Source organism: Cucumis sativus, chromosome 7 (genome assembly GCF_000004075.3).
Source record: "Cucumis sativus cultivar 9930 chromosome 7, Cucumber_9930_V3, whole genome shotgun sequence".
In the NCBI taxonomy this organism is placed as follows: Eukaryota; Viridiplantae; Streptophyta; class Magnoliopsida; order Cucurbitales; family Cucurbitaceae; genus Cucumis; species Cucumis sativus.
The window spans coordinates 20,531,655-20,545,178 of NC_026661.2; the positions used below are offsets into that span (position 1 = coordinate 20,531,655).

Below are 13,524 nucleotides of genomic sequence, written 5' to 3' on the forward strand. Positions count from 1 at the left end.
ATTTAATTTAATTTATATATATATATGAAAAATAAATATTTTGTGAAATATTCCTATTTTTTACAATTTTCTTTATTTATTGTTTTTCGTTTATAATTAATTTAATAATTTAATATCTTCCAAAGTTATTTATATATGTGAAGTACCCCTCCTCATAATTAGAATTAGAATGTATATAACCTAGCCCTATTCCGGTTTCGCCCGGTATGGAATGAACTTATAATCATGGAATCGACTCGATCATCAGATTATAGATTATAAGTTCATAACCCTAGCCCATTCCCATTTTGGGCGGAACAGATATTCCAGTTAGTAAGAGGGATCTTGAACTAAGAAATAGATTCTAGAAGCTAAACTAAAAAAGGGTATCCTAAGCAATTTCAATAATCGGGTTCATTGATATTCCTGGTATAGTAGATGCTATCACACATACAATCATACTCAATTCGATGGAATTGTTTGATCTTAAAGAAGATCTTCTATAATTTCGCACGTGAGGGCTAGACCGAAATAGGGCTAGGTTATATACATTCTATAATTTCAAACTCAATCTATAATTCGATGGAATTGTGTTATTTAGATTGAGTCTATAAAACGATAATTGTAATTATTTAGATTGGGTTTGAACATATTTGTATAAAGGTAAGATTTCTTCCAAAGTTTGCTTTGCACAACAAGAGAGAAGAACTGGAAAACAACTAATAATTGCCACCCACCTGTGCGACATAATTTCCTGCTACAAACTATACCAAATGGGGAAAAAAAGTTTTGAAAATGCATACAATTCTCCTCCTATAACATTCAATTCGTCTATATTCTCTCCACAGCATATAAGGTAAACAACTGAGGCAATAGGCTGCTGATCATCCTAATGACTAGGAGTGGCTCTTTGCTTTTTCCATAACTTTCTTCAAAACAACAGCAATTCTTTGCATCATGTGCTGTTCAAGGAACATTTGCCTCACCCTCTCATATCCTTTCTTACCCATGGTCAGCCTTCGCTCAACATGTGTTGCTAACTTTACAATGTTATGTGCCAGTGGAGTTACGCCTTCTTTCCCTGCAGGATGTAACAAACCTGTCGTCCCGTTCACTACGATCTCCATTGTTCCTCCAGCAGCCGTGCCCTTTATGTACACACATGTGAGAATTCTTAAGAAATGTAGTTTTCTTAATTTTCCAAGTGAAATGAAAAAAAGAATTATGAGTTTTTGTTGAAGGTGGGGAATTTCAAAAGATGTACAACGAGACACAACTTACCAGCACGGGTAGTTGAAACGCCATGGCTTCAATCGTTATCCTTCCAAAGCATTCTCCCCTACCCTACACACATACGGTAAATTCCATCTTTGAAGGCCAGAAATATTGAATCTGATGGGTTTCACTATGCAAATATAAATCAAGATCCAGACATTATACCATATAACTAGGAATTCAATTGGAATTTATGAGACTTTTCATTCATCATAAAACCAATTGTAGTCTTGTCCAAAATTTGCATTCCATTGATAAATAAAGGTTTAGAAAGTTAGAAATAGAAGGTCGTGATACTGAATAAAGTAATTCTTGCAAAAGCTAACATTTGGAGAAGCAATATGGAAGGTCTTCAAACGAGAATGGGGAGAGAAAAAGAAAAGGGAAACAACCGATCCAACTAATGGTCGCATAGGCAAAACAATGATTATAACCATCTAGTCAAGGAAAAACAAGCAAATGAAACTAGTACGAACATAGATAAAGAATCGTGCATAGTTTATTTTTGTGCTAGTTTCTCATATAAATTCAGTGTATGTTAAACAGTTAAACTACCTGAGAGTTTTGAACAAGAACATCGATGGAAGCTAGATAAGGAGCCACAGACAGGGTTTTGTTCACAAAATGAACACGATCCTGAATTTTATTCTCATTTACGAAGTTACGCAGTTCTGTTTCAAACTTTGTATGAGCATTCATGTCACTGCCAACTACCACTGCATGAATCCTTGGTACCCGCAGCTTTTTATCTTGGATCATTTGCAGGCTCTGGTGAAAGGCTCTGAGAAATAAATCCTGACCTTTCCCACGAGAAACACCTGGAAACACATCGATCACATGTTGCAATACATTTCATATTAATATACTTTATCAAGGAAGGATGGAACAAAAATAAACTTAGTTCACAGAAAGAGGCTTCATTCTATTCCATTATTGGGGCTGGGGAAGATAAGTTTCCAGGGACATAACAAGTTGTCAACAGAGACCATCCCAAATACAGGAGAGAGTCTTACTATTCTTGAGGGAATTTTTTTTACATGCAAGAGATTCTATATTCTAAAAACCGGTGGCTCGCCAACTTTAGATATAACAGAGTTAAGACTTCATTCAAATACTATATCAATAGCTGTTTTCTTTCCTAGAGAGCACTGTAGCTGGGGGAAGAAAAGTTACAGCTGGAATTTTTATGATAGGACATGAAGGCATTGGGAAAAAAGAAAAAGACAGAGAAGGGTGTGGGCCATTAAAACCTATAAGCTCTTCATGTGGGAATGCACAGTTAAAACTATTGCATAACAAAGAAATTTCACTTAAGAAGGCTGTAGTCAAAATAAGGCATAGAACCCAGATGAACACTAGGAACAGAAAATGCCAACAAAAGAAAGAAAGAAAAAGAAAAACAAACCAGTAACAGATCAATCGACAAACGGAGCAGAAGTTTACCATCAGGAATATGAGCTTACTATTTATAATTGCAAACAAAATATCTTCATTCCGAACTCCAAGGGATTCGCGAATATGCTCTCGAAGAACCCTCTTGGCCACATTATTTTCAGCCACTTCCATGAGGTCTTTACTATTGCCAAGATGCACAACATAAGTTTCAGGCATTTGAATCCTGAAAACATATAGAGAAAAAACCTGTGATTATGACCAAAAGGTCTAGGAGAGTATACAGGGGGCATCGCCAAAAAAACAAATGTATTTAAATTTGGACCATCCAAACTGCCATGTGAAAAAAGGAAGAAGATCATCCGATATCTAAATTATAGTTTGCACCAGATTTTTAAACAAAAGCATAATGCTCTATACCTCAGCCAAGGGGGTTAATTCAGATTTGAAAATGTGTAAATAGTCAGAGTAGACAATTAAATCACCATTGTTAAATCAACCTCACAACAAGAGTAACGTTGGAAAGAAGTACCAAGTAGAAAATTCTGATGTTGAGATCAATCAACATGAAATAAAAACGGGAAGGAGATAGCACGAAGCTAGCTCATGATTATACTAGTAAAAAGGATCAATCCACTATATCTTTTTATGTAAACATATTCTCGTCATTATTAAAACCATACCCCAATCGATCCCATGTTCTGTTTTTCCAGTATTCCGCAGTTGTATGTGAATCAATCATGGCACCTGCAACAAAAGGGAGGTGCTTCACATACTCAACTTTGAAATAATTCCCTCGCATCTCATGAATCCACCATAGAACCTTGGGAAGGACACGAGGAACATTCTCCTTAAGGACAGCATCCAACCATTTCCCAGCAACAGCAGTATTTAGAACAACTAAATGAGCTTTCAAAGCAGTCTCCACAGCTTCTTGTTCCTTAGCAGATAAAACCTTGAGAAGGAAAATCTTACAGTCACCAACAATATAAAGAGAGAAAAAACAAGTAGACCTTTTCTTCAAGAAGAAGAGACATAATATACTATCAACTTAAGAACGTGTAGAATTTGCTACTATTCCGCTAATTTTACCAAGTTTCTAAAATATAACTAACTGGATCATTAATAATGGTAATACAATAACATTTTAAAGGGTCACAGCTTAACTTTAGCAGCTAAATATGGAAGCCAAAACAATGTCATTGAGAAAAAATTTCAATCCTATAATTTCAAAATACATCAAGTATTTGATCGTTTAAGAAGAATTACACTAAACAAACAAACCAATCACATGATTACATTATGCACTATGACCCCAAAAGAGCACGAGACAAAAGTAAACTTATTCCCTTCTGATGAATTTAGCATTGCAGTAATCAAAGAGTTCCTAAAGTGCAGACAAATTAAAAGATTAATTTAACCTGCACTCCTCGATCTAACATCTTGCGCTCCAAACTGTATACTACTTCATCAGGCTCTGGTGGCTTCTGATTAGTAATCCAAACAACTTGAGTACCGACGCCTCTCAACAAAAATGCAAGCTCCATGAGTAGTAGAGGCCCACCTGTAGCCAAACTAAAAGCTCTCAGTCAAATTTCTATAAAAATTTCCTTCTCAATGGCAATGGCTAAGTGGGTTACAGAGGAAATACAAATCCAATAATACCAGAAAGAGAGAGCTCATGCGAGACCAAGAGGACGAGCTTGGACTTCATGAAATCAAGAGGATTCGGAGCTTTTCTCTCGTTTTGGGGGGAGAGAATCTTCGAGCCGATACCCTTTTCTTCCACAAAACGTCTATTATCATTACCAGTACAAGAATCAAACGTAGTCCTCATGAAGAAAACCATTGCCGTGGAAATTGAAACCAATGCTAAGATCATCAACGGCCATCTCTTCTTCGACATTGTAACAGATGGAAAGGGGCGTTTCATCATGCGTATTACAAAAGATCGATGATTTCAACAACGAGCATAGGCTAATCGGACTTCAGCGAAAACCCTCGATTCAGTGAAGAAATATGCGTAAAGGGGGTGAGAAAATGGAATGAAAAATTGAAGATCTTGAAAAAGGGGAAAGAACCCCATAAATTCAACCGAGTAAAATGACAAGGTGGAGAATTGGGAAGGACAAATCAGAGAAAATTCGAAGACACCTCAAACCTCCCCCCACATGGCGACTAGATTGGAGTGAAGTGGAAAGAGTGATGATGAGAAAGAAGAAGAAGAAGAAGAAGAAGAAAGGAAAATCCAAGGAACAATGGCTCCGCCACTGCATGTGCAAGCAAGTTAGTTGAGTTTTAGCTTAGTGGTTGATTTGGAAGAATGAGGACACAGATCCAGAGCTTTCTATGGGATAAATAGTGAAAGGGCTCAACTTTCAAATATATTCATGTAATATAGTGAACAACTTCTTACCCTTTTAGGTTTAAAGGAGCCACAATTCAGGTGGAGATGTGTTAGTTCGAATCTCTTTATTTTTTTTTACTATGCACGATGCATTCTCATTGATAAAGGTTTAATTTTTTATCAAAGAAAAACACGTTCATTTTTATCTTAAACTTTGCTCTAAACTTCACTTTAAACTTCGATTCAATTTTTGTTAATTTAGCCACTAACTTTAATTGAAAACAATATAAAACCTTACGGAAATTCATTCATTTCAATTCTTCCCTTTCACTTGGTGCAAAACTTAAAAAAGTAATAATAAATCGATAGTCTCTCGTTTAAGTTTGGTTTATTTTGGTACATCTAACTTTGATTAACTTTAACAAAAATGTTTATTTTCATCCTTTTGTATTAAATGGTAATCATTTTAGTTAACGCTTATGTATTAGTAATCCAAAATTTAGACACAATAGAATTGTTTTTAGACCCTCTTACCCGTAAAAATTGTTCAACAAATCTAAACATAATTCATCTCGTTCGAGGTTGAATAAGAATTCAAAAATTACAATTACTTTCTATTAGTATAAAAAGTTGAAATCAAGTGTTACAATACAACCCAACCCCTTCTTTTATTTGGAAAAATCCAAACGAATTACACTTATTTTCAATTATATCCACAAATTTCCAACAAAATCTATACTGTTTAAAAGTACAGGTTGGCTCCACTCCATATACCCCCTTATATATACATGTATATTAAAATTTTATCTTCTTCCATGAAGAATTATCAAAGTTTTAAACTACAAAATCATGCAACATATTTGAACTGGTGAGTCTGCATTGATGATGCCTTTCTGGTTCCAGACATGGAAAATCCTGTCCCTCAAGCTCCACAGAACCAACCATTCTATTGTTATTATTCCCAAACATCCCAAATTCATCACCTTCACAATGCTTCAACTCCAATGCAAGTGAAACATCTCCTCCTCCCATTGTGAAGTTACTCGAGTTGATCATATCGTCGGTAGCACACTGGCGGTAGAGGACTCGCTCACCGTTGTTTGCTACAGATTTTGTGCTGTCGTGCAACTCGTCTCCTCCCCTATCTTCGGAGAATAGCGAATTGTTCCATGATGCTTTGGATGCATTTTCTGGTGAGGATTTGATATCAATGTTAGAGTCCCCAAATTCTTCTTTGTACATCTCCTCTACCATTGGTTTCCATAGCCGAACACGTGCATTTATAAACCAGTTTGCGACCTAAATGAAACAAAATAAGGCCAGTAAGAATATATACATGAATGTTATTTCAACTCACAAGCAGATGTTGGAGTCTAGAGGGCGAAAAGTTGAATTTTCGATTGAGGATTAACGACGTTACTTGGTTTCTAGTCAGGCCAGTTTGTCTTGCTAGCTTAAGTTTCTCTGAATCCTTGGGATATCTGTGAAAGTAAAGCAAAAACGGAACATCAAGGCCTTGGTAAACAAACATAGCTAATCCAAATGTTGAGAATAGATATGTACTAATAGTTTAGACAGCGTACGGATGGAGGAAGTGTTCGAAGAGCCAAGCACGAAGAATCGACACAGAGCTTTCAGGAAGCCCTCGTTGAGGCCTCCAACTATGTGGTGTGACACCGAGATGCTGCAGGGCTCTCTGTTGCCTGAGGTGTTGGTCGACAAAGCGGAGACGGGGAATGCCTTCTTGACCAGAATGTAAAGAATCTTGCTCTCCCAAGGCTCTCCTGGTGACCTCAATCTGTGCATTAATTGCATCTTGCAAGCGGCGAAAGTGGCACGAAATTGTTTGGTGTGGGAGTGAAGTGTAGAACTCTGCAGCCCCTCGACCTGCTACCATGTCGAAAGACGACGCTAACATTTGCAGTTGTTGGTAATATTGCTTGTATCTTCGATCCACCTGCAAAACATTTGACAGATACTGAACCGTTAAAGAAACTAATTGGATGTAATCTTCAGCATTGTTAAATTGAAAAATACCAAATAACTTATTCAAGAAAACAATCCTCAACAGCAGATGCATGAATAATCGAAACATCTACAATGTCAGCAAGTTTGTATAGGAACCACAGGCACAAAATCATCACGTAAAGAAATGTAACAAACCCATACATTAAGCATAAGCAAATTGTAGAACATCAAGTAACTGTTGGCTTACCTCACCCAACAGAGACAGAAGCTTTGAGTTTTTGTTCTTCAAGTCCTGACGTTCGGAAGGCGATAGATCACTCAACGGATTAGCGATTGATGCCTCCCTTGCATTGCCACACATCTCACCAGTCAGATCATTTGATCCCCCATCATTTTCTCTGCAGGAATCGACACCCAAACCATTGGAAGCTTTCAGTTTCTTAGACTTCAGCTCTTTCAAAGCTTCCCGGATGCTAACCATTTCATCAAGCAACTGTTGTGCAGCTTCAATGTATACCGAATTCAACATCGAATAACCAGAACCCAATGCTACATACATACCATTTTTCACATCAGAAATACAAGGTTTCGGATTCTGCCTCTTCTCCAAGATCGAAGGAGGTGCATTAATGAATGAAGAAACCATAGCAGGGGTCTGATATTGGTGAGGAAATGAAGACATAGACACAACAGAAGGTGAGTGTGTGGAAAGGCTAAGTGAAACACCTTGACATTGGAAATTTGATTCATCTAAAATTCCCACAACTGGTGGAATGAAAGCCATTTCAACATTACTTCTATCTCCCACAGTTTCGACATAATTTGAAGAAACCCCAGAAAGAATCTCTGAATAATCTCTGCAAGAAGGGTCCTGATTCATGAACATCATCAAATTCCCAGAACAAAGAGGCTGTTGTTCTTGGCAAGAAGAACCAAGTTTGTGATCACCTAACATGGAGTCTCTTTGATTACTTAAACCAGGAAAATATGTCATCTGAAAACTCCTCAAAGTTTCATCAGCTGAGAACAACAGACAAACAGAAGCACAGTTCTTAATCTTCCAAAAATCACAAACGCCAACCAAACAGAATGATCAAACAAGAGATTGAATACAAAAAGGGCACGAAGACTGATGAAATAACAAAAGGGGCAACAGAATCAAACAAAACCCACTTATTATTTGAAGAATCAAAGTAATAGAACAAAAAAACTACTAATAAGAACAAAAGAAGAAGCGTATCATTACCCTGAAAACCCCAATAATGCGATTGTGGTAGTGGGAGGCAACCTTGAAAGCAGAAGAAATCAAAAGGGGGTTAAGAAAAAGGAGAAAAAAGAAAGACCCAAATTCCCAAAATGGAGACAAACACTAATCCCAAGAGATTTCAGGGAAAACACCATTAAATAAATAATGAAATCAATAATTACGAAACCCCCAAATAAAAAAAGAACCATAGTTTCTCTTCTCTTCTCTTCCTCATAATTGGAACAACGACTCCAACACCAACTCGACAAAAAAGCAATAAATTATTAAAAAGACATTAAAGAAAAGAGGTATATAATAACGAGAAGCGCAACACCAACAACTTTAAAATATATTTTTATGAATTAAAAGTAAGAGAAAAAGTCATCGTCAATCCCAATCATTCAATACCCTTCTTCTCACGTGTGGAAAAAGCTTCTTAAAACAAAAGGAAGAACAAGAACAAGAACAAAGAACAAGAAGAAGAAGATGGTGGCAATGGTGGTTGGTTGCTTAAAAGGATTCTTTCAAACCTTAACCACCAGTTGATAGACCTAAAACCCATTACTTAACCCTTCTTTTGAAGCATAAATTTTACACCAACCCTTTTCTCTCTTTCTCTCTTTCTCTCTCTCTTCTGGTTAAGAGAATAACAGGGGAAATGAATCTAATCAAAACATGAATGATAAATGAGAAGATTGCGTGAAAATGATAAATGGGTATTTCAAAAATGTTTTCAAAACCAAAAAAATAAAAATAAAAATTAAGGTTTCTTCTACTGATGGTTACGAATTTGAGATCGATGGTTGGAGGGTCGGTTTCAAGAGAAGGCAAGATCTTGGAAACAAATACATTGAAGAAGCTCCATGCATATAGAATATGAAAGTTGGCAATTTTCCATTTTTTTTTATATATACAAATTGGAATTTGCAGTGGGTGTTGGACATAGTCTTTGGATTGAATGAAAAACTTTAGCAACAGCCGACAGTTGAATTCTTTTGGTGATTCATTGTGATTTATTTTTCAGTTCAATCATATCTAAAACCTTACAAATTTTCATTGAAGTCTCTATAGCTTTGATTGATGGTCGGCTTGTGAGTAGGAAGAAGTAAGAACTAAGAAGTTGATAATTTGTTGACGACAAGTCATAGTTGGCCCAAAGAATCGGAGTTGGAACGTCTTGTTCGTCCAAAGTGTTGGTCAGATGAGTGCTGCACTCTTTAATATAATCAACCCTCTCCAGACTCCATCTAGTCTATGAATTACAATAATCATACAAGACATTTTAGCTTATGTTACCATAGTTTCGATTGAAGATGTAACACTTCCATTTCAAAGATTCAAAAGAATGGTCCTAGTGTATTTAATTATGACATTTATAGTTGGAAGTCTCAAACAACTATTATAATTAGAGCTTACACATTGAATTCATCACACCCACTTTTAGAATTTGGAAACAAATAGTTAGGTTTTAGTTTTTTTTTATTTTTTAAAAAATTAAGTTTTTTTTTCTTTTTTTTTTTAAGAAAATGTAAAGTAAGTTAATCAAATTCCACATGTTTTTATATAATTATAAGTTAAATTTGGTTATAGTTAAAAATTAAATTAATAAGTCAACATAAAAGCCTATGCTAATAAATTTATTGTTTTGTTTTATTTTCCAATTAAATGTCAAAACTTTTTTTCATTTAAAAAAAAAAATTACTCTTTATTCTTTCATAAAAAATTTCAATTTTGTGCTTTTGTACATAGTCTAAATAATCATATACTTAATCTAAACGATCTTAATATACGATATTCCCTTATATCCGCTTAAACGATCTTGCTATAACACATACATAAGAACGACTAAAGTATGGATTCAAACAATGAGGAAAGATTATTTTAGAAGCAAACATATGCATACCCAATTTGGAATAGCTAATGGCCACTCTTATGTCTACATCAACCAATAAAATTATTGTTTTGAAAATATAAACATGAAAATTGAAATTACTTACATTTTCAAGGTAAACCTCAATTTTATTTTAAGCACGTAATTAGGTTGTAATTTCATTAAAATAATAATAATAAAAACAAACCAAGGGTAGATTTTAAATGTTTAATTAATAATTGAAATGCTCGTAAACTTTCCTTTAATTATAGTTAGAAAAATAAAATTATCATTTAGGGTAAGAGGAGTTATAGATTGTCACTACTGCAGTTTTAATACGTGTGGGTAAAGATAGTTTAATCGAAACATTCATAATTCAACCTTTAATTTAATCTTAAAGAAAAAGGTAAAAAATATATTACAAATTTTGTCAACAACCAATTTGATATGTGTATTGTTAATCATCATATTATTTATAAAAACAAAAAAGAAATTAACAAATTATTTATACGTAATAAAATTTTTCATTTAGTGGTGGGTGTAAATAGTTTTTCTTTTCCATTTAAAAAAAAAAAAAATCCCCAAGAAGAAAAAAACAATCTGTAACTTTTATATTTTATATTTTAGACAAATTTGTAATATTAGAAGTTTACACAAAAATTGGCCCATTTTACCCAATTATGTAGAAGCCCATTTTTTCTTTTCAAATTTGGGCCTAGATGGGCTGGACTTTGGACAAAGCTTTGGATTTCATTTTTCTAAACATTGGGTCTAACATATACATTACATATGCCATATACCCTCAAAATTTTATAGTTTCAAATATAATCTAAATTGGTAAGTTGATAAAAGAAACTATTACAATTTAAATTCGAATTTTATAAGTTCAAATGTTAAAGAATTAAATAAATATAAACTCTAAAGTTTAACACACTATGTTCAAAATTTCATCTAAATTATAGATTGCCAAAGAAAAAAAAGTTATAATTTTATAAGAAAATTAGGTGTGAAATGATGTAAAAATTTGTAAACATAAGAAACCAAATTTTTTTTTCTTTCAATCTTTCAAGAGACGACTTTGTCTTGAAGTTTTATAAATAAAGTTGAGATATATTGTAGTACAATTATTATAATAACATGGTTGAGAAAGTAGTTGGGTAATTTGTTTGTCAATTATTAGTATAATTAAAACCATGGAGTTAAACATAAAATATAATTTTTCTAATGGGTGTAAGGTTGGAATTAATTGAGAAATTGTTTCAATAATTGCTTGTTAATTCTCTAATTCCAATCTTATGGACAATGTATAAAAGTATAAATAATATGGTTAATTTCCTTTAACAATTCACAATCATATATATATATATATAACACTTCGTCAACTCTGCTTATCCATTATGTAATGTCAAATAATATATTGCTTTGTTTCTTGTCAAACAATTACTTCCTCTCACTATTATTGCTTCCCCAAAATAATGATAATTAATTAAATGTCCATATCATTGCTATAATCAATACTTCATCTATTTGATGATATCACAAATAATAGTTGAGATTTGACACATTTACTCTTACCGTTACAGTTTATTACGATTGTTGTTACAATAACACGAATAGTAAGTTTAACAAAATTTATAGGTTTAGATAAACGTGATTAAAAATTGGTATAAATTATGAACGAATAAATAAATCTATCTGAATCTTGACATCTTATATAAGATAACTTAGAAGGTCGATGAAGTTATGTGATATAAATGCGATAAAAAGGGATAGTTATCGTTGAAGTTATTGGTGATAAGAAGTGAGTGCATTCTTGACTTTTTCAACCAAAATTTAAATAAATATTATATTATATATACAACATTAAATTGAAATATTAAAGTGGAGTCAATATCAAATATAAATACTCATTCATTTTACATCTCTCTATTAATCCACACATTACTTTAAATCATAATAAATAATGTTGTTTACTACTTTACTTTAAATTCACAAAATATAAATATGAAAAAAAAAATGATTTGTCCAATTTTGTAAAATTGAAAAACAAACCGAGAATAATTTTTACGTATTTTTAATTAAAATTTGGAAATTTATATATACTTATTTTATTATTTAAAATAATTTTTACATTTTTAATTAAAAACATGAAAAACTATAAAAATAAAATACTTTCACCAAATTTACACTTAAAAAAAATTGAATGTAATGAATTTAATTTTTGAGTGGTTTTCTTATTTTCAAATATAAAAAGTTTATAGGGACACGTCCTTCGATCAAGGGAACATGTACCGACAATTTGACCGACAATTTGAGGGAAAAAGAAAGACAAATCTAAATATCGACGGAACGTTATTCTTTTTTTCAAATATTGAAAGTTTAACTTTTAATTTACATAAATTAAATTCATGTCAAATATTATTTCTAAAGCGAGAACACGATAAAACAATAAATTAAGAATTGTAAAAAAATTATTGGTAATGTCTCCCACTCTCCCTCCAAGCAAATAAATACATATACATATGTAAATTAGAGTTAAAGTAACTATGAATAATGTATCTCAATTCACACCCATTTAAATTATGAAATCAAATTATTGTTTCTTTTTCTTCAAAAAAAAAGTTGAACATTTATAGGAATTAATATTATTCACTTTTGAAATCATTATTGATACATTGAATGATAAATCTTAAAATTGACAACCATACCAATTATTGTGAATAGCAAAAAAAAAAAAGAAAAAGAAAGGAGAAAACTTGTAATAAACTATAAAGAATTGGATAGATTTTACTTTTTTTTTTATATATATATTTTAAAATGCCTGAATAATAAATCTTAAAATTACTCTATTATTTATTATTGACTTATACTTTAGAAATATTTAAGTTTATTTTATTATATTTAAGAATACTTTAGATAAATTTAAAATTTAATAAAAGGAGAATGATGAAATATGAATATTTGATTGAAAAATGGAGGTAGAAAAAAGAGGCAAGTAGGAATGAATAATTGAAACTAAGGTGGTGTTGTTGAAGAATATGAAGGGATTGATGCAATAAGAAAAACGAGCAAATATCGATATTAAATGCCATGTGGAAATTCAGCCTAATTCACACCTCAACTATTTCAATTATCCACCACATAAATATATATATATTAAAAAAATAATTTACATAAATATAATAAAAAACGATGAAGTCGGTAAAATATTTTTACAATTTTCATTCATTTCCTATTTTTTCTATTCTTCTTTCTCATTTATTTATCTTTTATTTCGGCTTTTTTTCATCTCATCTTCCATATTTTCTTTATTTTGTTTAAATCCGTTATTTCATTTTTACTATTTTCGATAAAACTTTATAAAAGTTAATTCATTTTCATCATATTTAAGAATATCATTTTCACATGATCTAACTAGTCGTAGATTCGCATTTACTTCGATCAACA

The 13,524-nt window shown here is 32.4% G+C and overlaps 2 protein-coding genes across 3 annotated transcripts; both read right to left on the reverse strand.

The window, feature by feature from the left end:
* Window positions 1–588: 588 nt before the first annotated feature.
* On the reverse strand, window positions 589–5,012 carry LOC101206589 (lipopolysaccharide core biosynthesis mannosyltransferase LpsB). Of its 2 annotated transcripts, none has more exons than XM_004135799.3 (7): window positions 4,312–5,012; window positions 4,068–4,210; window positions 3,330–3,601; window positions 2,718–2,872; window positions 1,810–2,072; window positions 1,261–1,323; window positions 589–1,127 (listed from the first exon to the last, which is right to left on the reverse strand). In XM_004135799.3, the coding sequence occupies exons 1-7, from the start codon at window positions 4,580–4,582 to the stop codon at window positions 876–878; spliced, it is 1,419 nt and encodes a 472-aa protein (XP_004135847.1). In that variant the 5' UTR covers window positions 4,583–5,012; the 3' UTR covers window positions 589–875. The 2 variants fall into 2 exon arrangements, with proteins under 2 accessions (XP_004135847.1, XP_011659530.1); XM_011661228.2 differs by having other exon boundaries at window positions 4,068–4,221; window positions 4,312–4,454.
* A 556-nt stretch (window positions 5,013–5,568) lies between these two features.
* LOC101222692 (BEL1-like homeodomain protein 7) lies at window positions 5,569–9,132 on the reverse strand. Its single transcript, XM_004136037.3, has 5 exons — window positions 8,208–9,132; window positions 7,209–7,981; window positions 6,577–6,950; window positions 6,414–6,474; window positions 5,569–6,292 (listed from the first exon to the last, which is right to left on the reverse strand). The coding sequence occupies exons 2-5, from the start codon at window positions 7,953–7,955 to the stop codon at window positions 5,828–5,830; spliced, it is 1,647 nt and encodes a 548-aa protein (XP_004136085.1). The 5' UTR covers window positions 7,956–7,981; window positions 8,208–9,132; the 3' UTR covers window positions 5,569–5,827.
* Window positions 9,133–13,524: the final 4,392 nt, after the last annotated feature.